The sequence below is a fragment of the Charadrius vociferus genome, unplaced genomic scaffold (assembly GCF_000708025.1).
Source record: "Charadrius vociferus isolate BGI_N301 unplaced genomic scaffold, ASM70802v2 scaffold67, whole genome shotgun sequence".
Classification (NCBI taxonomy): Eukaryota; Metazoa; Chordata; class Aves; order Charadriiformes; family Charadriidae; genus Charadrius; species Charadrius vociferus.
The window spans coordinates 379,390-406,490 of record NW_009649485.1 but is presented as its reverse complement, the minus strand read 5'-3'; the positions used below and the strand labels follow the sequence as shown (position 1 = coordinate 406,490).

General features: G+C 44.5%; 1 protein-coding gene across 1 annotated transcript; it reads right to left on the bottom strand.

The window, feature by feature from the left end:
• Positions 1–8,960: 8,960 nt before the first annotated feature.
• Positions 8,961–26,065, bottom strand: SUSD3 (sushi domain containing 3). The gene is made up of 5 exons (XM_009889943.1): positions 25,968–26,065; positions 23,404–23,651; positions 21,765–21,912; positions 19,047–19,214; positions 8,961–9,174 (listed from the first exon to the last, which is right to left on the bottom strand). Exons 1-5 carry the CDS (start codon positions 26,063–26,065, stop codon positions 8,961–8,963), a joined length of 876 nt encoding a protein of 291 aa, XP_009888245.1.
• Between the last annotated feature and the right edge of the window lie 1,036 nt (positions 26,066–27,101).

Here is a 27,101-nt window from a genome sequence, read left to right as displayed (position 1 = left end):
AAAAAAAAATGGGACGGCAGCAACCGGCTGACCACTCCCGTCAGAGCCGCTGCCTCTCCTGGCTCCGTGCTTTTGTTCCTGCAGATTCGGACTTTTCAGACCGCTCATTTTGCCCAAGTTCCTCATTACAAATACGCACTTACATGTCTTGTAGATCATCATCCATAGGTTTCATGGGTTTGTGCTCTGCCTGGGACACGTACAGTGGGGCAGCCGGACTGCTGTCCTCCTTGGATGAGCAGAGGTCACTGGCAAGTTAGAGAAGCGAAACTGAACTGGGAGGAGCGAGTTCGGCTGGGCACAGCCGGCAGAGGCCTGCCCGGTGTGCACTGGACACCGCTGCCCAGACGGAGCACAGATACTGGCAGTGCAAATCTGGGGCTGCTCCTTGGCTCCCGGGAGCCAGCAGCAGTTTGCTGTGGATTTTAAGGGAGAAGTAATCAGCTCTGAAAAACAAGATGTTTGTTTACTCAAAGTCATGGGATTATTTTTCTTTTTTGTGCTAATAATTGCTTTGCCTATAGAATGGGTAATTTTCCAGTCCTATTTGTATATTCAGAGGCTTATTATTGGTATAGTAACTTTTTATTTCTTCTTTGGTTAGAAGGAGATGAAGAAAAACAATTCTCTGGCTCCAAATGCAACGGCAGAAGTTGTGCCACAAATTCACAGCTCTTTATTCCTGACCAGCTAAATCCAAACTATTAGATGTGAACAGAAGGGACCTGGATGTAGTCATAGCCTAGAGCATCCACAGGTCTGGAAATCCTGGTCAGTTTTAACTTCTTGTATTCATTACATGAGTGAATTACACGCACCCTGATTCTGCTGTATGACACCCTATCCTTGGAAATTTTGACAGTGTTAGTAAAACAAGAAGATGATGCAGATAATGGAAAAATTGAACACCTCTTGTTCCTGGCACAATGCAAAAGCCAGCATATCGAACAAGCCATTGTTCATGATCATAAATAATTTTGATAAATATTACAGAAGTTACTGTGTTGGCTGTTAGGTTGTACATGGGATAATGAACAGCCAGCTTCACGTATGTGTTCAAGACCACACTTAGCTCAATATCTGATCCCTTGTAAAGTACAAATCAATTTATGAGAAAAAATGCTCAAATATTTTTTTTTCCTAAAAAAATACAAAACATTTAAATTCTTTGAAGGCAGGAAGCAAATAAAGCCATTTGAGCATCCTCTCCTTAAAATATGCATATAAATAAACAGCTAACAGATTTGGCAAACTGACATTCAGCAGAGCTCCAGGGAGAGAACAAAGTCACGTTGTCTACAGTGTCCTCACATGGCAGTCATCACCCTGCCAGCTCAGTGCCTCACCTGACCACCCCAGCCCAGGAAGGACAGAAAGGATGGTGTGCAGCCAACCTGCAGCCCGTGGCCTTACGAGTTAAAGGCCAGCATCTGGGCATGGGTTAGAAGCTACTGCAGACTCCAGCTCCTGGGTGCAACACGCCTCCTGTGGGAAACACTACTGTGGGCATTGCTGTATAACCTTGACCTTGAAACACATAAGCAGTCTGAACACACACATGCTTAAGTATAGCATCAGGGGTCCAGGGAACAAGCTGCTTCTGCTCTGCTTTACACCAGATGAACTTTCACTGCCTCGCGTGCTGCTGTGCCAGAGGAGTTTTGGGTTTCCATTAGTATTAGATACCAGGAATGGAGAATGGTTTTGAAATATATTGATGTGCACGTTACTGGGGACTATACAGTGTTCCCACCAGCTGGTACATTCTGGGTGTAGTGACGGTAGAATTGGCTATTGGTCCTGCAATAATTATACAAGATATATATATACTGGCTCTGTCAATCGTCTCTCTCTTCATAATTGTCCTTAAAAAATAAGTAGAAAAGATCACCTCCTCGCGTTACTGAAGGAAGAAACAAATGCAGTTCCTTGTATCACTTTTAGGGGTCCGGGATTTGATCAGATTTTATGTAGTCAAGTGTTGTGAGGTGTAACTCCAAATACCACCCTAAATCTGAAAGGTACTGCTCCACCCCACAGCCAGTTAATTATAATGTCATAGAGGAGCCTCGCTTTACCCCCGTTGGAGGTTGTTATCTGGCTTTTGCCTGTGGTCTGACTTGTTAAGCTGTTTCTTGTGCAGAAATGAGCCCAAGATGAGGTGAAATAAGTCCCAAGGATATTTAAACATGTATCACTAGCTTTTCTGGGCTTTTGTCTGGGACTTTTTGTGATGTTCTTTCTAGTCTTTCCTCAGGTGTTTTTTCTGGGGACAAGAACTACTGCAGTACAGTATTTAAATATTTAATTTTAATTTCTGCAGATAACTTGTAAACCGTATCAGATGTCATCAGGTGGCATTTATGTGGCTCTTCCCTGAAACTTCCACAGAACACTTAAGAAACACCTAAACAAAATAAAATATGTATCACAGTTTAACAGCTTCTTGCTGAGCTATCAACATTATGAAAAGATGCAACTGTAAGTCATCTCAAAAGCTACCAGCTGGCATGTCGCCAGATTTTCTTCTTGGTCCTTCCAAACAGAAGATTCAATTACATCTCCCATTTAATTAAAGTTATTTAAAAGTTGTGCTGTGTGACACTGGTAAAAAAAAATAAAAATAGTTGCAAAAGCCATTTACATCTGACAGTAAGTTATAACAGATTCATTTAGTTACTCTGCTTCCAAGACATCACTGATGACTGGGATGTTTTGGGAGCAAAATTGTTAGAGATCTCTGCCTTCTCTCTGCCCCAAACCATCTGTCATTTATATCCTGTTCTTACAGCTGATGTCTGGTGCAGCCAGAGGGCTCCTGCTGTCCCGTGCTGTGCCATTTCAGACTGGTGGTATCAGCCACCTCCTGCAGGTTGTCACGGCCATCAGTTCCACAGTCCTGCCTCTTTTCTAGGTCCTGAACTTTTCACGGAAACTTTGAATAATACTAGCCCATAACCAAAAGTTAGACTGACAGCAGCAGAGCATGCTGAGGAAAAGAGCATTTTTAGAGACTTCCAGGATAATAGCCAAGGGGCAGGTGTCCAGGAGAAAGCTGGCATGGCCAAAAATCCATGTGGCAGGCTCAATGAAAGCAATGTTAACTCTACGGTAGATACTCTGGTGTCCATCCCAAGCTCCATTGCTCCATCCAAATCAAAATGTAGTCTTTCCCTTTCTTTCAACCATAGAAGGTATGTCAGGGTCATACACACATTTGACAGCATCAAGTATTCCTGAATCATGAGTCAGGCCTCCTCCAAAACGTGTCATTACCATCAAAGAAACTTAGGAGACTTGTGTGTTTTTACTGTTGTTAGACACTTCAGGACTGAAACTTCTCCCTTCAAATACAAGTGTGAGACACTTAATTTTAAATAGAAGCTGTGATTTTCACATACTCATCCAACTCTACCATTTGTGGCTTAAGAAAGTAAGAAATATCATGAGACTTGTGACAAAACTCACAGGATCTGGCAACACTATACTCTGTGATACCCCACAAATATTAGTGGGTGTTGCTCCCCAGGAGAGATGTCCATAAGGACTTACTGCTGCAGGTACGGGGTTCAGCGGGTTCCTGCTCGGCACTTCTCAGGCTCAGGCACTCCAGGTTTCCAGCATGGCAAATACATTCTTTCCTTTGTTTCAAAGAATGTTTTTTCATTTAAAAGGAAGTAGGGATCACATACCCGATCCTATAGCAAACAGTGTGTCAGCTGGCTTAAAAACCATTCCCTGTTTAGCATTTAGCATAAGATCTTAAAAACTGGCTTTTGGTTTTCTGCAAGCAGTCAAAGCTTCCCAACAGCCCGGTGCAACAGCCTCAGCAGCGTTGCCTTCTCTAGGAAAACAGTTTTAAAAAACATGGTGAGGCAATGCAAATAAGCAATTGCTCTGATAAACACTGTTGCTGTTTTTTTAATCTATGAAGAATTATCCTGTCATACTGTAACGTACATGAATTAAGTTATAAGCATCCATGCAGGGAGGGGGCTGTCCTGTGCTTGTTTATGTAGTTTGTAGCATTTTAACTTGTTCTTTAAGTGCAAGCCATCAGTTCCATAAAACACGCAAGGAAATGCAAGTCTTCTGTAGCAGAAATGGGAGCCTGAATCCATTTGAAATCACTGGCTGGCAAACACTGGAGGGTTAACTTAATAAATATGAGTTTTTACATGTCTATTTTAGATTCTCAGCTGCTTTCATCTCCTTAGTGCACAGCACTTATTTTCCCTCTGACAATAAATAACGTTTACATGAGCAATAAAGCGAACTCCAGGGGGTGCAGCCGTCATAAACTAAGCACGGTCCCAGGGCAAACAGCACCACAAATCTTACAAAAACAGTATGGGCGTTGTTTCCTTATCTTGTTGTAACTGCTGCCTCTTGTGTTAGGCGCCTAAATAAATGATAGTAATCCAATGCTCTGGCACAGAGACAGTAAGTTTACCTACCTTCACTTGAGCTTCCCATGGCCATCAATGTCCTTGTCATCACAAAGTTTTTACTTTCCCCCATCAAGCATTACTCAGCTTGGTCTCATCTGTAGAAGACTGTAACTGGGCTCCCCTCTCACGCAGTGTGGTGACACAGACATCCCAACGAGTGCATCTATATCACTTGGTGACTTACAATCATAGTAATGCATTTTAAAGTCACATGATAAAATTAAAACGCTGGGGAGCTAAATCATCAAATCCAACTACCACAATCGCAGAGATGTGGAAGAGGAAGGAAATTCAAACAAGCTGCAGAGAGGCAGGATCAAGCATAACTGGGCCACGTGTACCTTATCTGCATTTGAAAAGTCAGGCATGATATTATCATAGAATCACAGGATGGTTTGGGTTGGAAGGGACCCTAAAGATCATCGAGTTCCACACCTCCCACCAGACCAGATTGCTCCAGGCCCTCCAACCTGGCCTTGAACACCTCCAGGGATGGGGCAGCCACAGCTTCTCTGGGGAACTGGGGCCAGTGTCTCACCACGCTCAGAGTGAAAAATTTCTTCCTGATATCTAATCTAAATCTCCCCTCTTCCAGTCTAAAACCATTCCCCCTCATCCTATCACTACATGCCCTTGTTAAAAGTCCCTCTCCAGCTTTCTTGTAGGCCCCCTTCAGATACTGGAAAGCTGCTCTAAGGTCTCCCCGCAGCCTTCTCTTCTCCAGGCTGAAGAGCCCCAACTCTCTCAGCCTGTCCTCATAGCAGAAGTGCTTTAACTCTCTCATCATCTTCGTGGCCTCCTCTGGACCCACTCCGACAGGTCCATGTCCTTCTGCTGTTGAGGGCTCCAGAGTTCGACGCAATATTCCAGGTGGGGTCTCATGAGAGCAGAGCAGAGGGGCAGAATCCCCTCCCTCGCCCTGCTGGCCATGCTGATTTTGATGCAGCCCAGGCTACAGTTTTCTTTCTGGGCTGTGAGCGCTCATTGCCGGCTCACGTTGAGCTTCTCATCCTCCAGCACCCCTAAGTCCTTCTCCTCAGTTCTCTCCCGTGCCTACAGCTCTGTTTAATCCTAGGTTGAGATGTGCCGCCTTTGCAAATTGGTTGTTTAATCATTTCTCCTACCCTCTTTCTGGGTATCGGAAAAGCGTCTTCATTATGGTACTTCTGGATGTTCTCTGCTCTCCCCTTATTACAGTTAGATTTGCCCTTTCCCATCTCCTAAGAGCTCCCTTGTCCCTTCACAGTTTCCTGAAGCTATATCAATGATGGTTCAAGTATTGCTTAGCTAATTCTTTAATGCTTTAGGATTAATTTCATCAAGGAATAAAATTTACCTTAATATTTGTGATCTTTTTCTTGCCTTATTCTAGGCTGGAGTCCTAGTCCCGTGTTAAAATTCATTGCATTAACCAGTGAACTTTTCAGTGATGCCTGCTCCAAAGTAGACATTTAGTGGTTGTCATCTCTGGGTCCATTTTTGCTTTTCCCAAGAAATACCTTACCTGTAGTTTTACTCTCTGTTTCTTCCACTGTATTTTTCTCTTCTTTCATTTTGCTTGCTTGCTGTACCTCACATTCCCTCTTACCTTTCTGAACAGCTCCACTCACTTCTTTCTGTGCTACTTCTCAGTCATCTGCCACATTCCCATTGTTTAAGGTTTTCCCGCTCTGTTTTTCATGCTCTCGGAGTTCCTGAGGTAGCTGTTTCAGATTTTTGCTGTCCTCTGCATTGGTTTGTCTGACATGCCTTTAAACAGCCTCTGCTAGTGACTGCCAGCTCTCCTGCGCTCCATCTATCAGATTGTTTCTGCATAGATCCTTTGTACTTGTTCTTTCAGTATGTCAAAATTTGCCTTTTTGAAATCCATTTTCCTTATTCTGCTGCTCTTCATTCTTTTCTTAAAAATGTGATGTCACTTATTTTCACATTCACCCAAATGTTTTTTGATTTTTAACATGTTTTTCCCTGCTATAGTCAGCAGCAACTGCCACCCCACTTCCCACCACCTGCAGAAATAAAGCAGTCACCAAGACATACGTTTGAACTCCTGATGGTTGTACACTTTTCCAGCAGAGAATTACATAAATAAAGTCACCCAATATTAAAGATGGTTCAGTTATTTCCCCAAGTAAACTTCTGCCAGCTCCTCCTCGTAACTGCAGAGTCAGTGCCAAACACCCCCCAGCCCACACTCCACGCTCCTTCACCCTTCGTTCTCCAACCACACATACTAATTAACAAGCATTTCACCTCATGCTGAACTTCGGAGAATGTATAGACCTTTCTTCTCGTGTGCTGTACCTGGAACAAGTTGTCATTTATCATGTCAAGATCCTAGTCCTATCATTTGTCCCACAAGCACTTATAATTCTTATTAAGTTGTACCTTTTATTATGTGGAAAGTCTTTAACATCTTTTTGCATTTACTTCTAATGTACCAGCCATTTGTATAGGAGCATCTCAGATGTTTGGCTCATCTTCTCAGCCTTTGTTCCTCTCTATGCTCCTTTCACACATTTTGTTTTTATTTTCACCCACCTGCAGACTTTCACCATTGATGCTATTCAAGCCTTTGCTCTCAAACAGGACCCGGGAGAGCTTTCCTCTGGCGGATGGAGCCCAGTCATTCCCAGCTGTCCCTCCAGAAAGCCCCACGCCAGCAGTGAGGAAGAGCTGCCGCTGTGACAGTGGGACTGTGGAGCTTTGTGCTGAGATTTCACATCCTCGCATCTCATTTTCCACTTGAGGGCACCCTGCTAGGGCCTCCTGCTGGCCCCTCTTAGGGACTGCTCGTGCTTAGACTTAGCGCATCTTCTCAAGAACCTTCCGACCCCTTTGGATTCTCCCAAACATGATCCGCAACTCTGCAAGCTACTTGGCACTGCAACACTGCAAGCTACCGGCTGCCGCCAGGCTGGCCGTGCCCACAGCTGATGGGACAGGCAACAGAGCTGGTGCCAGCCCTGCGGGCAGCCAGAAGCTAATGCTGCACATGGGATGCAAGAGCGCATCTGGGTACAGACACTGGCCAGGTCTGGCAGGGTACCGAAAAACTGCAGAAAAAATGGTTCACAGCACAAATATGTCCTGATAAACAGTGGCTAGTATTAATTTAATGAATAGATTACTTAACTGGAACAAGTGTTGAGAAGTATATCCATTCTCCTTTTCGCAGCACATATGAAGAAGCGCATCGCCGGGGTGCAGCCTGTTGTAACAAATAGTAGAACTGAGCTTATTAGGAACAAAACCAAAGCTCCTTTGCTGCGGCTTCCACATAGCTGAAGTTCAAGCATGTGGTTTTGACCTCGGCCCACTACGGCCAGGATAGAACAGGGCATTTCTAGGCCTGCCAGGAAGCTACAATATGTTGAATTTCAAAACCGAAACTTCAGGCCTGAAGGTATTAAGAGCATACCTAATTCATAACAAATGGGACATATAATAAAACAATTACTGGGGCTTGCTCTAAGATCATGTTTCTGTCATGACAGGAATGTGTCAATACCCATTAGACAGCTGATGACAGGAGACTAAATAAGGCTTCAACGTGAAGAAAAATAACTAATGTGTAACTGTAGGACATACATGTATGTGCACATAAACAGCAGAATAAGAGCCATATCATTTACTTTTCAAAATGGACAAAAGAAAAAAACCCGCCTTGTTTCTTCACACAGTGAACGGATTACTAATAGGAAAAGGTGGCAGGTTTCCAAACAAAAAAAATCCCTACCTCGCCTTTTCACTTAGAGTGCTCTCACAGGGATGCTGCAGCCGCCACCTAAGCCCTACTGCCCCAGGAAGGCTGCACCGCCTTCCCCTCCTGCCACCCGTGCACCGGCTGCGACACACGCACCGGCTATGGGCACGGCCCCCGGCGGGGCAAAGTGTGCTGCGGTAAGGCAGCACACCGCTCCGCACGCTCTCCCCTTGCTGACAGATCTGGAGCCGTGCCTCACATGCACTGGCACTGCACCCAGCCTCACATGGGCTCTCAATGCGGAGCAGATGAACGAAACGAAAAGGCCTTCCTGATACAAAACAACGGGGGCTTTTAATTAAAAAGAAAATTTTATTGTAGTTCTATCATACTACTGTGTAAAAATATGGGGGATTTTTCATTCTGAAATGCTTACAAAAAATACTGGTTAAAAGAAGGTTGCAATCTTACGAATGTGTAATTATCATCAGTGACTTTGTATGAGGCAAATATACAAAGTGGCTACCACTTCTCTCTAGATGTACAGAAGAATGATACTATGCTTTTGCCACGGTGAAAATACACAGCACACCGTAGAGAACAGCTATGGACTGCCACCCTCAACATTCATTTTTTTTTTAATTTGTACGAGACCTTGAAGCATCTCTGTTAAATAACCACCTGGGAATATAGAAAACTTTCAAATTCATATGAATAATTAACTTTTTATGTTGTCTTTAAGGCACATATTTCTATCCAAATTTAATTTTGGTCCAGAGGAGCAATTGTGTGTCAGCCACCAGCTATCCAGGTATCCGACAGCTCGGTTGCTTATAACTATTCTCATGTCCGTAGACTTCAACGACATGTATTGCGTTCACTGTCTGTACTGCAGTGCTGCATCCCGGTGCAGCTTGTTTCACAGGTGCATTACTGCTTTTGGTTAACTTAGGCAGACGATCATTGTCTTTGCGACATCCAGGAGCTACGACGTCCAGAGTCCACTCCTCCCGGAACCTGTAAGCATGAAGAAAAGAGTTATTTCTGTTTCATTTGCTCTGGTGAGGATACAGAAATTTCCAATCCATTTTATTTGCACATCAGGTATTTTGCAGACGACTTGTGGTGTAACATATGTACTTGCTTGTCCTAGCTCTAAAACCAGTTGGCAGCAGTGGGGCAAATAATTGTGTCTCTCTAAAAGCTGATGCAGACCTTGAAAAGACTTGTGAGGTTGGTTTTATCTGGGGTTGGGGCAGATGTTATTTGTTTGTTTTCCATCAAACGAATCCGCAGCTTCAATTAATGCGCCATTCTCTGGAGGATCTTACTAAGAACACTTGAATGCTGAGAGTGGTGCAGAAGGGAAGCCCTTGCTTGGTTAGCGGAGCGCTGTTGGGAGCACAGAGCCCGTTGTGCTCAGTGGGATCCAAGGTGTTATTTGCAGAACTGCCAGCGATGCTTGTGCAGCCCAGTTGCATTGTGGCTTCTGCCACATCTGTTATTCTCTGGCAGCCGCTCGCACACAGGGCAGACGCTGAGGTCACTTGCCCCAGATTCACTGCAGGTGAGCTAGCTCTGCTGGCTCCTCTGGCACCGTCCGTGCTGGCCACTGAAGGCAGCAGCTCACTCATCCACATCCCAGACAGCGTGGTGGTCTTACCCTTTTGTACCTGAAAAGCTGGTCAGGAAACACAAGCCGCGTTCTGCAATGATCAGTTGCAGATAGCCAGCAGAAATGCTCATACACGAAATGTTTGGGAACCGCAGGGGAGTAACAGAAAATAAGGCCAAATAAGCAAGGTCTTGCTGTTCTGGTACAGAGTAGGTATACTGCACATACATCTTTCCTGTAAATGAGAATAAATCTTGCTCTTCACTGGAAAGCTGTATTACAAAAATATCTGGGGCATGAGCTACAGTCCGAGTGTAAAGGCATCTTACACCACCTCTGCTTCTGGTGCGAGAAGGCACTCTATCAGCACAGTCAGAATATACTCATCAAGGACGTGCTCAGATAAGCAGGATTTACCCACCTGTAATTTGGACAACACCAAACTCATCTACTTCTCAAAAAGCAGCCTGGTAACTTTACCCATTTGGTACTGACCTGTATGGTTTTCACTGTGCCTTTTAATCTCGTGCATCAACAAGCCCTGAAGTATCTTCGTGTTGGACACCAGAACACCTATCTGAGTACCCTGTGGCTTGCCATCGGGGAACAGAAGCTGCAGTAATGCTGCAGATCTTACTGCTGAAAGAAAAATATTCCGAAATACTTGCTACTGTGTTTTGGTTTTGGTTTTGTCGGGTTTTTTTTACGGTATGGGGAACTTGGTTCCGTCTTCTTGAGGCGGTAGTCAGTAGTCACAAAAGAAAAATCATGTCAAAAGGGCGTGTCCAGGGACAAGAACTGGGATTAAGTTTTGCATGGGGTAGCCACAGCCTTTGCGAACAGGATTATAGTTCATATCTAGGTATTCTGGTTATTGTGCAATATAGTTTACCTGGGCAGAATTCATCCCCTTCTGATGTTTTCTCCTAAAAAGCTCTGCATTGTGAAACTCTGCAATTACCCACCGTCTTCCACCACCTCAGAAAGCCAAACTAGCTAAAACTGTACTTGGAGAAAAACTATACTTCTGGCTAAGCAACCTCTCCCTCCCATTTCGGGAACTAGTGAGCTTCCATTGACTGAAATAAGTCCAGGAGGAGGTGACAGCAAGCACCCTCCATTCACGACCGTACATTGAACGCTGTGGATGTCAGAGGGACAGTGAAGTCAGTGCAGTTCCTCCTAAGAGGAGGCTGAGAAGAGCTATTAAGAGGGTTGCAGCGCTGAGAAGGGATAGATAGATGTGTACGCAGTGGGCCCTCCTCTGCATGCACGGCTATCAGTCTGAGGTGGCCTCCAGTTTGCACTTTCATTCTCAGGAGCTCTGTACTTTATCCTGAATAAGTGTGACTTTTTTTCAAGTGCTTCAGCTTTCCTTTACTCCAGTTTCCAGCTGGGCTACTTCAAAACATGACGGTAAGAGGATCAGAAGACCTCCCTTGTACGCTTATCTGGAAATGCAAACCCATCCAAGAATGCTAGGTGCCGAACAGCCTAGCTAGATGCACGATACATTGGACAAGGACAGACTTTGTGTGACAGATAAAGTCAGAGCTCCCATGTGGGAAGAAGAACAGCCACCATAGCATTTGTCAACGGGTTTCAGAGGATTCACAAGAATTTTGCTTTGTGCGACTTGAGAGCTGTTCCTAGCTGGAGGGAAAAGTGCTGTTAACGGGACATCCGAGGAGTGTGAGAACTCAGAGCAGTGGGGCCGCCAAAATGCTGCCTGGTGCTGGCACTGGCTCTGAAAAGAGATTTTTATACTGGAGGACGGGAGGGGATTTTTTTGTTGCTGTATGTCTGGTGACTTTGTACAAGACCCTGGGGTAATCATGGAAGCATTATGAAAACAATAATAGCAGTTTTATTGAAAGCACATGTTGCTGTGGACGCACCCTCCACGCTTGTGATGACAATTAAGATCGAAATTCAGGAATCGGTGTAATTTAGCAGCCAGCTATCCGACCCTTTGTGACAGGGCCCCAAGATGAAACCACAGCTCACTTCCCCTGCCTGATCTTTCTTTGAAATAAAAGGTGGCAGTGGGGAACACAGAGCAGAGTAACAACAAACAAGAGGGGAAAAGAAAGCCCCTCTGTGAACAGAGAAGCTCAAGGTGGGATAACTCGCAGGGTGGGACAATCGATGTAAAAGCTTGAAAAGGAAATCTGCCCCTCTCTGGTGCTGGGTCTCCTCCCCCCCAGTGCCACACAATCAAACATCGCATGAGTAGGTAACTGCATTAATTACGTACAATTGGGGCAAACAGGTCATTTGCTCTTTGCAGCCTTTTCACTTTAGGTAGCGCAGTATTCAACACCATGGTGATGATCGGTCCTGCGCCTCTTCCTGCAGCCTTGGGCATAGCCCACTCTGCAATTGTAGGTGTGCAGGGGGGCACATTCACACCCATGCCGACACTCAAGGAAGCTGTGCCAATGATCCTACACACCTACCACTGCCTCGGGTGGCTGGAGACAGCAGGGCTGAGGTCCGCGTGCCCAAGCTTTCAGACAAATGAAAGCAATTTCGGACAGCGAGGTCGAGCATAAAAGAAAACGCATGGATCTTTCGGAAGGAGTGAAGGGTCCAGCTCTCTGGTGAGACTGCTTACCTTCAAAAATACCCAGATAAATTGGTTTCCCCAGGACCTCTAACAGTCTTGCATTAAGTCACTGTTGTAGATGTTTTGCCCCCTTAATTCTCCCACTGATGCACCTCCTGACAGCCATTCTAGGTGTCCTGGTGGGCTTTTCTTGTTCTACTTGGGTTTTCCACCACGCTTTGGAGCAGCCTGTCTCTCAACCTGGGTATTTCTTCAAGTGTTGACCCCTTTCACTGTCGTAAATCTCCACACTATCCTGCTAGTAGAAGGGCATCAGATCCTTCAGCTTTTTAATTTCTTCTTCTTAACGTTCAGAAGGGAAAAGTAGCTGGGAAAGTGCCCTCAAGGGGGCAGAGAGCAAGGTAGGAATGTGGCCAAGTGTTCCATCCCATCTTGTCCATGCTCCTAGAAGGTCCTTTGGCTTATAGCCATGCTCCTCAGCAAGCCTGGGCAGACAGGAGTATTTTTGAAAGCAACACGAGTTTCTAATTCGTGCCTTCCTTGCAACTCCTTACACAAGGTAGTGGAAAACTTCAACCATTATAGCTACTAAATCAAAGAGGAAAAGAAAACACATTTTGTTTTACTGTAGAGGCCAAAGCTATGAGCTAATTTTACCAACCCTGCATACCACTTCTTGGACTGACTGAAAACGCCGAGTTGCCTCTTGTAAGAGCATGCTGGCTTTGGATTTTTTTTTGCAAAACCTTTTCACTTGGACATCTTTGTTGTTGGATTGTCCTTACTTGCTTTTTGCCAGGTACACTGGTAATGCATCTTAGAGTTAGAAAGGGCTCTGGTATAAAAATCTCAGGTACTAAAAATATCTTCTGTGGGAGAATACACTAGTCTCTTTCTCTCCAGAAGAGAGATTTTCTTCTTGATAATATGGTCCAGCTGTAGTGGATATCTGAAAAGAGGACTTTAAGCCTACTGAGACACGGGCTTTTCCATTTAACTCGCTCCTGCAGTGAGATCAGCTACTTCATAGAGAATGTTTTATAACTTGGCCTAGAGCTGTGTAAAATAATTCACCTCAGAACAGGCCAAATTTGGAATGCACAACTTCTTCCAAATGCTTCCGCACCAGGGAGAAAAAAAAATCACCAAATTTCTTTGATGCTCTTTAGATGTATTTTTGCGCTGAACTAGTTTCTTTCTGGTTGTCGCCTTAGCTGACAGAGGATGAAAAGGAGTTAGTCTACAGCTAAAGTCAGTTCTCCCCGAGCGTGGAAAATGGTGGACCATCGATTTTCCCTTGCAAAATAACAGCACATCCCTGAGTCAGGGGAATATCTATTCTAGCATAGGTTACAGGACTGTTGTGCTGAAAAAGCAAAGAAAACAGAGTCTTCCCTAGATGTGGCTATTTCTTACCATAATTAAGAAGTTGATGCAAACTGAAAGCAGCTCTCTCAGCTTTTTCTCATTACTCGCTATCTGTATTTCTCCTGAGACAGCTACCTTTTGCACATGCTTATGTATAAATGTGCTACACCTCAACCAGTGGAGTGCCCGTTGTTTAATGTCTTTGCACATCAAAAAGGTTTTGCTGTTTGCTCTCACAATGGTTATGCTAGATTGTGTATATTTTTCTGAGTTCTCCTAGAAGCACAGCTAGGACCACTTAATGGAAAAGAGCACACCGCTATTTCATTTTGGGAGTCACAAGCAAGTTTCTCCACCTTGGTCCAGGCAGGGGATCTCAAGGCCAAAGTGGCCTCAGCCCACCGTTACCAGTAGCTGGCACAGAGGAAGGACAGTTGGCATTAAGCTTCTCTTTACTGATATTTTACCCCACACTGGTCACGGGGCAGAGGACAACCTGCCTGCTCAGGCAGCCAACTAAGTCCAAGCTCTCCCATGTGGGTGTTTGCTGGAGATGGAAGAGGACTGTTCATCTCAGGTGGTGGTTGCCCAAGCAATTATTCCAGAGAAAGATTACTGCAGGGTCAGGTCTTATTTTTTGTAAGAAAACAACAGACTCAAAAATAGCATATCCTGCTCTGTAACACACCCATCTCAAAAAACCTCTTAAACCCAGCACGGCGTTTCAAGCGCTAGTTCCTCTGCAACACCAAACGTCCCTGTTGCTCAGGGCTCTCCCCAGCGATACCCATGGTCCTGCTCCAACTGCAGGCAGGTGTGGTGCTCTCTGCTGCTTTGAGGAAGGTCTCTCACTTGGGATGGATGATGCCAACAGTCCTGGTTTCATCCTCATGCAGAACTGGGAAGCACTTTAAATCTTAAAATGTTAAAGAGAGCCGAATATAATTTACTGACTGTAGGCTTTTCTCCTGATACATGCTGCAGTCAAGCTGGGAGAGCTATTCCCAATACATTCCCGTGTTGACAAGCCCTGCCTCTGCTGAGCAATCCTCCGGGGGACTGGTTTGGAGGTTCATGCACATTGTCCTCCCCTAACTACGTGGCCCAGAGCCGTGGCTAATCTCCCTCCCATAGATGACAGACCCTTTTCTTCAGCTAATCTGTCTCAAACCTCTGCATCCCGCAGTGACCTGCTATCTCTGCTCTATGCTCTAAACTGCTGAGAAGCAACACTGGGGAAAACCTGTCCCTCCCAGCGGCCCCGTGCCTTGTAACTTGGCTTTCCCTGCTCAACATTAGTTAGCTCTCCAAATGTTATAAAAGAGCAAATACGCTGTAAATGCTTGCAGTGCCTGCATATAAGACTCTCTCTGGTAAAAACAGGTATTTTTATCCTCATTATGATTCCTTACATCCAAATGAAAGAGGTGGCATCAACAGTGACTGCACTCTGCAGTTAATGATCCCAGGTATTTGTAGAGATATTTCTCAGCATTTTAAAGCAATTTGTTCAAGCAGCCAAGAAGCCAGAATGGGGCTCATTATAATTAGAGTAGTTGCCATTAAAATTCAACCTTTCCCTGGAAAACTCTATATTCATCACATTTGTTCCATGCTTCAAACATGAGGGAAAAAAGATCTCATTTTGTGGCAGACAGGTCCAGAACTGGAGCCTCTCCTGTCCAACAGCTGGGCTTCTACATTATTTATAACTTCTACACATCGGCATTCTGCATGCACACTATGTCACCTCGTTACAGTCAAAATTATCTCATTGGCAAACTAAGGCACCACTTTAACAGATGATAGTTTTTTAATCCCAAATGTCTCTGTAAACCATAACAAATATCTTACCAGTCTGAAATAATTGGCTTTTTATTTTACATTGGCTTACCTGAAAGAACTGGCTTTTTATTTCATTTGTTCTTACAGTATTTTTGATCTTTAAAGTGGTGAATCAAAATGTTAATCCTTAGTTAATCTCTAAATCTATTTCAATCAACTCTGAAAAGCAGCCTGACCTACATCCGTTTCTAGTCAAAAATAGGCTAAGATATACTCAAGAGGGTCTTCTTCAAGGGTGGAGGAGTTCTCACTCTTCCAGATACTTCATAGGTTACGTGAAGAAGCAGCAGAACAGTTTTCTTTAAGAAAAGGAAATGCTATCGTGAAACCAACATAAATTGCCAAGTCTCCACCCACTGCTTTCTCAGGCAAGGGCACCACTCAGCTCTCAGCCTTCCCCTTCTAAGTGGGTCGCAGAGCCACTTCCCATGGCTGTACCGCAGAGAGCAACGGGTGCCGCAGCCCTGAGAAAGGCGGGGAGAAAACAATCAGCCTCCTGTGCCGCTTAGGACAGCTCCTTATTAGAAAAAACATAGCCAGATTTCTGATTTGCTCAGAGGTCTAGCGATGCATTGCACAAAATCCTCCAAATGTCTGCAATGTTAACACAAGAACAGGACAGGACAGGACGGGACGGGATGGGATAGGATAGGATAGGATAGGATAGGATAGGATAGGACAGGACAGGACAGGACAGGGCAGGACAGGGCAGGATAGGATAGGATAGGATAGCATAGGATAGGATAGGATAGGATAGGATAGGATAGGATAGGATAGGATAGGATAGGATGTTTCAATTAGAAGGGACCCTAAACGATCATCTAGTCCAACCGCCCGACCACTTCAGGGCTGACCAAAAATGAAAGCATATTATTAATGACACTGTCCAAATGCCTCTTCTTGAACATTGATGGGCTTGGGGCATCAACAACCTCTCCAGGAAGCCTCTTCCAGGGTTTGACCACCCTCTTGGTAAAGAAATGCGTCCTCGTGTCCAGTCTGAACCTTCCTTGCGGAGCCTTAGTTAAATTATCTTTTGGGTTGTTTATGCCCATGGACATACACTTCAGTTCACATGCATGCTGCAATACACAGAAGATTTCTTTTGGGGTCGCTTGCCATCAGTTTTCCCGCTTTTGTCCAACCATGCCGCATGCCTTTATTTATTCCCTTGGACAATCAATGCTATAGCAGCTCCACTGATACAGCAACACCCCACATAGACAGATATCTCCTCCAAGCATGGGTTGCCAACACATCCACTTCACGTTAAACGAAGGAAGGTACCACAGAAATAACCCAGGTAGTGAACATGTCCTTTCACGACGGTCTTTCCAGCATAAGCCAGCTTCTTGTTTGCACCTCCCCCGGGATTTGCCTAACCTGTCCCGCTGTTCCCAGTAAGCTGGATGTGCAGAGGACGATGAAACTAAGGCTAATTCACTACATACAAAAAATAAGTCTTGTAAGTGAAACACAATGGTGACAGATCACTTGTCTTCGAGGGCTGGCATGAAATACATTAGCAGAATTCCCACATCTCATCCTGCACGTGTATCCATTTAACAGAATTAACCAGTAGACATTAGCATCTCTTACTAACCTTGATTAAATAGATCTTATTTGAGTGAAGAAAGGGAACCAGGTACAAACTGATAAAGGGTCACACCTGTTCCTTCAGCAATTCCAAGACAGTTTTAATCAGTCTGTCACAGCTTCAATGCCATTTCCATCTCTGAATCGAAGTGCCACCCGTTCTCCACGTGAGGAACGGCTCAACTTTTGGCCCTGGGGTGCACAGGCCAATACACCTGCTCCCCCAGCTGATTTTTGCCCTGGCTCATGATCAGCCAGGATCCCATCACCTCTGCACGCTGGAAATAATGCAGACCTCGATTAATAGTGGACCTCATACATCAGGAGGTGGGCACATGCACCAGTATTTAACATAGAGTGTGTATTGTTCTATGCAGCAAAAAAAGAGCTCACAGGCTTTCCTCCTCCTGCCCTCTGCAGCTCCCCACTGAAGTTTATACTTCTTCCCATTTGCTAAAGAAATAATAAACTTGTTGATTTCTGGCCCCCGAGAAGCTGCTTATCCAGAAGAACTGTATATTCCCTGCTACTTTCAGTTAAGAAAAAGTGTACAGAATTTGGTAAACATAATACAGCAGCTTCTGCTCCATGGAGTGGTGCAGATAAGAACCCAAAGGAGCTCCAGGCACCAGCAGAGCACAAACCGCTGTTTACAGCCCTTTATACATCTATCCATATTATTTTAAAAGCACATTACACTTATACAAAACATTAACAATGTAGCAGATTGAAGGTGCCCAAAATTAAAAATTGCATCCTGAGTCTTCTAAAAACTGTTTGGGTTATAATCAGCATTTAATTAGCTTTATATATCTTTCTGAAATCACCCAAAGCTAGGAATTGATTAAGCAGCCATCAGACTTTTGTGCAAGAGTCCCATTTGAATATAATTTCCAGCTGCACTGTGACATGGAAGTTGGTTTATAATCTGCAGAAAATCGTTTTCTGCAGGTAACCACTACAAATCACACATACTGCTGTACATAAAAGCCATACAAGCACGCAGTGAATTAAAAGCAAACAAGGATTGTGCTATATATTATCGTACATGAAGACAAAACAGAACCCAAAGGATGTAAAAGACACAATGACGTGTGTTTGTATGAATGGTAATAGCAAAACAGCGGTTAGAATTGAACACATATTCATTTTTCTGCTTTTCTTTTGTTGGCAACAACACAGCCAGCGTAACACATTTGGACGCTTTCAGATGTGATTTTGAACTGGCACAAAGAAACACCTATGCCGCCCATCCACAGCACGTGATGCACTTTAGTTCAGCATGGGCATTTCCTCTGCCCGCCCCGGGGGCAGGGCTCCCACGCTGTGGGCATTCACACTGCCCGGAGGATGAGGATTCCCTTGTGTTTGCCCTGCACGCCCTGACAACCAAATGATATTTCTCAAGAGGGCTTTTGCGGTCAGCGAGGGATAAATGGTAACACTCAGCGCTCACCTTGAGCCGTACCGCAGCCCCAGGTGTCCCCGCCTGGCTCCTCTCCTAAGGCTCTTAGGCAAGCTGGCACCTTCACACCACTACCCAATACCGGGCACTGACTTTCCTGCTGCAGTTTAGCATCAGTTTAACAAAGCCAATTAAAAACCTCTCCCCAGTTAATCTGGTGCGACCTCACCTGCAGACCGAGCTTAACCAAGCACTCCCGGGGACAGAGGAAAGAAGCTGTAAGGAGGGAGGTCACGCTCAGCTTCTCCGCTGTCTCACCTTTCAGCAATGTTAATTCCCCACAGGACGGCAAGTTCAAGGATGAGCCCTGACAATCCACTGGCATCACATCCCCTTCAGGGACATCCCTTTAAAATGCATTTTCGAAGAATCCTCTTTCTAAATTTTGTTCAAGAAACTCATTCAAACCCACTGTATATTAATAGCCTTACCTACAGAAGCCTTGGTTATCATATGCCATGTTAGTCACATCATCAAACACAGATTTATTCCTGAGTTTCTTATTGTTGTTGTTATTGTTTCTTCCCTTAAAACCAAAATAAGCAGCTTGCATGTGTTCTAGTTCTTCAGTTCTGAGCTGGTACCACAGCTGCATATCTCTGTGAATAAAGCAAGGGGATACAAATACAATACTGTGATAAACGGCGGTATATCCGAGCTTTTATCTGACCACAGCCCTGACTCACTAGAGTTTAAATCTAAATCCAGGTTTACTGAAGACAGCACTTAAACACATGCTGAACTTCAAGCATAAGCCAACTTTCCAGAGACCTGCTTAAATACCTTAAGGCAGACAGTTCTTAAATAGCGTAAATATCATTCTGTGGACAGTTCAAAGTAACAAAACCCCAATAATTATGTCAGTTTGATTCAGTGGATTTTGAGACTACAGCTAATAAGAAGAGTCACGTAAAGTGTGATGTTGTGTCAATGTTCTCCTGGACCTTCATCAGTGACACCACATCAGGCCAGATCCTGTTGTACGTGAAAAGACTACAGACTATCCCCATTTTATGGAATAAATTATTTCAGGAGAAGAAAAAAAAAGTATTTTCTGTGCATTTTTGCAATGTTGCCATTCCTAAGGGTTCCAAAATCACCAGGCAGGTTGAAAAGATGAATTGACTTAAAAATGGAGGAGACAGGTAATGTTGCCTCATTTTGTATTAGGTTACCAAGCCTGCAGCTTCTCTTGGGTGAATGCTTTGTGCATCCAAAAGTCGATCCACATTTTCCAGCTACATCAACTGACCTCACAAAAGAGATCTTCTCTACCTGCAGACCCTCATGCACTTGTGGCCTTGGATGCTGCCAGCTGCAGCAGTGCGACCACCACATCTGGCACCCTGCAGCATGGGCTGTGGGTCGAGCAACTGTCCTACAGCGTTGCGTCACTCGTTCTGGCGTGACAAGCTTCTATAGGAATGGATGGAGAGCAGCCCTGAGGAGAAGGACTTGGGGGTGTTGGTTGATGAGAAGCTCAACATGAGCTGGCAATGTGTGCTCACAGCCCAGAAGGCCAACTGTATCCTGGGCTGCATCCCCAGCAGCGTGGCCAGCAGGGTAAGGGCGGGGGGATTGTGCACCTCTGCTGTGCTCTGCTCTGGGGAGACCCCGCGGCAGTGCTGCCTCCAGCTTGGGGGGTCCCAACAGCAGAAAGACATGGACCTGGTGGAGCGGGGCCAGAGGAGGCCACAAAGATGATCAGAGGGCTGGAGCCCCTCTGCTGGGAGGACAGGCTGAGAGAGGTGGGGGTGTTCAGCCTGGAGAAGAGAAGGCTCCGGGGAGACCTCAGAGCCCTTTCCAGTCTCTAAAGGGGAGGGGAGCAACCTGATGAGGGAGGGACCCCTGATCAGGGAGGGGAGCAACAGGATGAGGGGGAACGGTTTTAAACTGAAAGAGGGGAGATTTAGATTAGACATCAGGAAGAAATTTTTCACTCTGCGGGTGGTGAGCCCCTGGCGCAGGCTGCCCCGAGAAGCTGTGGCTGCCCCATCCCTGGAGGTGTTCAAGGCCAGGCTGGACGGGGCTTGGAGCAATCTGGTCTGGTGGGAGGGGTCCCTGCCCAGGGCAGGGGCGTGGGACTGGATGGTCTTTAAGGTCGCTTCCGTCCCAAACAAATCTATCATTCTATGATTCTACATGGACGGTTTCTCCATCATCTCAGTTGCTTTCTGACAGTGGGACCAAGCTACACAATGTCTACAGTGGTCCTAGGTCCTCCCCCAGGATCGAGGCTCAGTTGTGGATGTGCTGGATTGAAGCAGCTCCTTCAGGAGGCAGTGAAGGGAGGACAAAGAACAGCAGGGAACTCAAGCTCCCAACAAAGGGAATCATTTCATGTCCTTACGACAGAACCAGGTCAAAGCGTCTGGTGTGAAGGACTTTTCTTTCGTAAGAGAAAAACATCAAGTCATCATAGTCATGTGAACAGCTAATTTGGATAAAACTCCATTTAAAGTAAATGAAAATAAAGGACTTTGATATGAATAGTCTTATCAAAAAGAAAAGCGGCAATTTCAAAAATTCCAATCAACCCTTTCATTTCCAAAATTATTTCATGCTATCAGTGAAAACCTAACACTATGAATGGCACCAAAGACTTTCTTTTTTGCCTCACAAAATCTTTTCAAGGGAATAGAAAATCTGTATTTTGGTTACAATCAGAAGACAAAATCCTATGTCCTTCCAGCACAGTGCTGTGACAGCTTTAAGTATGCTTTGCTGAGGGCTTTGAAGGTTTTGACACAGGTAGATTAATTTTCCCAGCAGCATTCAAGGAAAGCAAAGGAAAGAAGGAGAGAGAGAGAAGAAGGGAAAAGGCAGCCAATCTTAAATAATTCAAGGACAGAAAGACTGGGCCAGCAAATAAGACTTGTATGTTCAGCTTCTGCATAATCCTGGGTAAATCCAGATCTGCCCAGGCCTGCTGAGGTCATCTGATATTAACAGACATTAGGTGCCTAAATACTCTTGAATTCCAAGTCTCTCTATGCCTAAAGCCTGACCTACAATTTAAGGATTTTAAGTAATTAACATCATTGTGGTGTTGTGGGCATCAAGTCCTTTGAAGCTCTCTGTGATCACAGCAATGGGGTCCGTATGATGTACAGTCTTAAGCCAGTTTTAAAAATCCTTTCTTGACATACCTTTGAGTCCTCCTCCTTTCACTTTTCTTCACACACTTGATAAGACAGCAAGTTAGAAAAGCCATGGACATCAGCAGAATGACGGCACAGCTCACGATGGAGGCAATCACTGCAACCTTAAATCCAAAAGTCTCGTATTTTGATATGGCTGCAGCAAAGCAAACACAGAAGCATGTTTCTAAGGTCAACCCATGAATTTATTTTTCACATTTTCATTAAACCATGCTGAAACCTACCTGCTTCACACTTCCGCTAATAATAGCTCACTGAGGATTTTCACATTAGTATGTGTCCAGACACCAGAGTACAGTGGCTTCAGCTGAGAGCTACGCGAGTCTCAAACTGGGCTATTTAAAAACCTCCCATTTACAAGCCACTAATGAATTGTTCACAAGTATTTCACCACTGCAATTAAACAAACACAGTGCCTTTAGCGCTGCAGTAGCTAAAAAGCACAGCTTTGTTGGCATATCAAATGCAGATGAGCTAACAGGCCCTTGTAAGCAATTGTTAACAAGGACTGGAGCTGCAAACCCAAATATTAACAGGGGGTTAAAGAAGCCCTTTAGAGCAAGGACAGTTCCGTATAATTATAGCCTATTTGGCAGGCAGCGAACAACCTCTGTTTGGGGAAGAACGCAGGACGGGAGAAAGGACAGTGTCTGCAGAGCTGAGTGTTCACAGTGGTCTGATGCTGGAAGTGAATTATCCAGACAAAAGGAGGAGGGGGAATGTGGTGTGGCACAGCTAACCTGGATCTCTGCCAGCTCATTTGGAGCATTAAGCATGTCTTGCTTCAAAACCTATCTAGTTCTTCCAACACCATGATGACCAGCATAAGAACCGGTTCAGCTGAGCTCCACACAAAGCTTTGTATTTCTGCAGCCTCTGGAGGGAAGGATTTCTCTCCTTTTTCTTTAACGGAAACTCTCAAATGAGAGAGAAGAATAGCTGAGTGGGTAAAGAGAGCAGTAAGTGTCTAAAAGAGCCATCCATCTCCTGATGATGTAAAATTGCAGAAGATCTGAGACAGACTGAGATTCTCAAAGTTCAGAGGTACCATGTTTTGCTTGGGCCCACTTCTAGTCAAATTACTAACCACCTTGTAATAAATAAGAAGGAACACAGCGTGAAAGGTAGTTAATGTTGTTGCCATTCAAACACGCTCTGTCAATATGGTAACTTTCCCATGCGGCTGCCCACAGGAAGCAACTTAAAATTGTTCAAAAAAATACCACTGTCTTTCTTTTACAGCAAAAAAATCTTCAGAAAAGAATGCCAGGAGATTAGAGGGTTGGCAAATATGCTTGCACATTAGTTGGTCATATCTGTACATTTTCTAAAGCAGGGTACAGCTTGTAGTTACAGAACCACAGTTATGCTGGGTGCAATGCTCCCTGAGTCGGCGACGTGAGATCAGGCATAAATCTGACCGAGACTCTTCTGTGTCATGGTAATGAACGATGTCAGAACACATATGGAGCGCAATTACAGTTGGTGGGGGCAACTTTGAAGGAAATTGGATTTGTCTTTTTCCTTGCACAGATGTCTAGAATTAATCTTAACGTAGGAGATAGGCAAGGCAAAACAAACACAATGCAGCCCAAAGGGACTGGGAATGGTTTGGAAAGAGCCTTACGCTTGCAGGAGGGCACATCGGCTGTCCACTGGGTACTGTTCCCTTTCCAAACACAGGTGATGAAGCCTGGTCCCTCCAGCTGGTGTTCATCAGAGCACTGGAACGTTATCACCGTCCCCACAGCCGTGCCGTTGCCGTGAATGATCTGCAGCGTGCCGAGCTGGGGAGGGAAGACGTGGCTGCACTGCCCTGCAAAACAGCAACAAAAAGGGAGACAATGTAGTGCCAGAGCCAAAAGCAAAGGTCCTCTTCAGTTTTATTGCGCTCAGATTGTAAATCAGTCCAAGTTGATGGTGAAAAGAAGCAACAGACCTCGGGGTGGGCGATGCTGACTGCTCTGCCAAGTGCCAGCCCAAGGCCAAACCCCCTCCAGTGCCATTCAACAGCTCCACTGCCCTCAGCCCTGGCACAAAGTGGGATTTTACTCTTGTTGCAACATTATCTACTCAGACTGGTACATATTGAACTTTTTTTTTAAAAAAAAAAAGACAGTCATTCTGTGAGTGGCGTGGTCTCCTGCAGATTCCTGTCTTGTTGGACTCTGTGTGTTTAATTAGGAACTTGGGCTGGCACCTTCCACACCGGGAGTGTTCATAACATATCATCCCCCATGCAAGCTTTCCAAGATCTAGGGGATCGAGTGGGTCCAGAGGAGGCCACAAAGATGATCCGAGGGCTGGAGCCCCTCTGCTGGGAGGGCAGGCTGAGAGAGTTGGGGTTGTTCAGCCTGGAGAAGAGAAGGCTCCGGGGAGACCTTATTGTGGCTTTCCAGCATCTGAAGAGGACCTACAGGAAAGCCTTGTACTTTTTACAAGGGCATGTAGTGACAGGACGAGGGGGAATGGCTCAAACTGGAAGAGGGGAGATTTAGATTAGATATTAGGAAGAAATTTTTCCCTCTGAGGGTGGTGAGCCCCTGGGGCAGGTTGCCCAGAGAAGCTGTGGCTGCCCCATCCCTGGAGGTGTTCAAGGCCAGGTTGGAGGGCCTGGAGCAATCTGGTCTGGTGGGAGGTGTCCCTGCCCATGGCACTGGATGATCTTCAAAGTCCCTTCCAACCTAAACCATTCTATGATTCTATGATCACATATTGCAGCATTTCAGTCTACTTGGCAGCATCTTTCCATGACCCCACAGAAATTTCCCATCTTTCACGAGCACTGCACCTCTGTTGGTCATGGCTGAAATAAGCCAGTGGGTTCAACAGCCACTCTACAAGGAGGGGACAGAGACATACACATACAGTACAACTACATTCAACTTAGTTCCACTTTCAAGTGACAAGCTCTGCTTTATAGTGTATTATTCATTTTTAGTACATTTTTGCTCATTTGGCTTTTCTCTTTCTATTTCTTTGTCAGTCATACAGCTGTTCTTTGGGTCATGGAGGTGTTCTCTCAGCCACCTAACTTCAGCCACTAACTTTAGACATTGGGCTTTGTTGTCACAACATTCCTTGTTTCACACTCATTTAAAACACAAATTTTAATGACTGGTCATTAAGACAACATATAATATCCAGATATACTTCAAAGATAACAACAATAAATACATTCTTCTGGTTTTGTATATGTGCACTGACAGAATCTGGAAACTGTTTTACATCATCTTTTTTATCAAACATATTCTAAATACCAGCACTGCTTCTGCATCAGAGTACGAGTTCCCTACCTTTCACTGGATTTCCAAACGACTTCAGCAGACTCAGAAGCAACTGCGCTGCAGTTGCGAGACCAGAGTTGCAAGCAGTAGGATGACACACAAAAGAATTAAAAGGGGGGAAATACGCTTCCCTCACATGGAAAAAGAAACGCCTCCTCGAGAACATCTTGATAGAATGACATGTTGACAGCACATCTATTTTATTTTTAATACTAAAACTCCCACCAGTCCTTAATTAACACTAAGCTTCTACAATCAAACCGCAGCAGACCAGCTTACTACCTATCTTCAATTTATGGTCTTAAAAACCCCAGTCTTTGGAATAGAAACCCAAAAAAATTTCAGCAAAAGCCCAAACAAAAGCCACAGTGACAATTACTGGTCTAATCTACTAAGTAACTATGTACTGAGGACTAGCTTTTAAAAACATTCCTTTTTTAACTCCATGCAGATTATTTGTTTGTTTTGCCACTTCTTTCAGTCTCTCACTACGGCAGCAATTTGCCTCAATGAGAGCAAATATGTTCTTGAGGGTCTTTTCCCTTCATCTCTTGTCCCTCGCTCCAACATCCTGTTACTGGAACACACGGGATGTGTGCACTGGACAACCTGCCTCCTCACGTCAGACAAGCATTACAAGTTTGGCCTTTTCTTTTTGCCTTAATCACTCAGAGACTTACTGTTAAAAACCATTGTCTGAAGCTGCAAAATATCTACCTTTTTGCAATTTACACTTTCCAGGCTATTTTTAGATACCAGATCACATACTTAGAGTTCACATCGGTGACAATTCCAGCTGCATGAGATGCAGAAAGTAATTCAGAGCCAAATTTGATTCAAAGTACATCTGCTCAGCCTCCATAGCAGTGCTCATTAGATGCTTCCAGCAGACTTGCCAGTTTACCTGGACTCACTATTCCAGCCTTTGCTCTCCAAAGAATCATCATTTGGCACTGGATCCTTTCTTTCAAGACATATTTCATTTAATCCAGCATTGACCATCCTGAGTAACAGGTGCAGCTGTAGCTGGTTCAGGTGCTCTTGACCCTTTCCTGTTCTGTCCTTGCCCAGGACGGTACATGCCGAGTGATTAAAACCTCTGGATCTCAGAGACCTTGTCAGCATTATTCCTCAGCCATGGACTTAAATAATTTTTTTTCTTCACTTGACCACTATAAAGATTTCTAACAGCCCATATCCCATGGATATTGGCTATTTCCTCGCCTTGGCCAGGGCCGTGTCATCCCCAGGGGATCGTTCGGGTGTGAATGTAATTAGGGCAGGCACCACAGAGGCTCACCTTAACGACAGCTAATGAGAGCAAAGCTTTTGAAAGCTTCTATACCCAACTTTACACAGATGCTGAGCTGAAAGCTCATCAACTGCATTTCACGTATCTGCATTTGGCCAGAGTAGAAATACCATTTCCTCTTCTAAGAGCTTTTCAACACAATTTCTTCCAACCAACGTCAAAACACTACATGTGTCACTACTTTTTGCTTTTTACAAATGCTTTTATTAAAATGCATAGATGGATTTTTGCTGTGAATTTGTGAATTTTATCCAAGTTTGGATTTAGTATCTCTGGATAAAGTTTGCCCTAGTCTTCATCAGCAATGGTCTTCTAAATACTCGTTTGTAAAACTGCTCCCTTAAGTTCTAGCATCCTTTGCTAATAACTATCTATCATGTTTTTGTGGTTACTTACTGCATTCACTGTTCTGCTGGGCTAATTTTACCCTTCCACCTCCAGAAAATCATTGTTTAGGTAAGCTTCCGTCCTCATATTTATATAAGCACATGTTCCATATAGATTTATCCTTTGAATACTCTTCAAGGATGTTTATCTGACTAAATACAGTACAATCAAATTTTTTTATTATTATTTATTATTTTAAATATAATAAATCTATATTTTTGTTTTCAGCCAAGGCTGGTGTCCGAGGCTGTGTTGACTCCTGAAGTAAAACACAAACACTGCATAAACATTTGTGCTGACCAGATTTACATCTTGATTTATATTTATTTTCTAACTATC

Bases quoted from the DNA above. Each gene is read 5' to 3' on its own strand.
- SUSD3 (XM_009889943.1), bottom strand. From the start codon at position 26,065: ATGGTCAATGCTGGATTAAATGAAATATGTCTTGAAAGAAAGGATCCA. The intron at 21,913-23,403 runs GTAAGGCTCTTT...GCTTTGCTGCAG, and splicing joins CGATGTGCCCTCCTGCAAGC to CCATATCAAAATACGAGACT. The intron at 19,215-21,764 runs GTATGTCAAGAA...CTTTATTCACAG, and splicing joins GAAAGGAGGAGGACTCAAAG to AGATATGCAGCTGTGGTACC.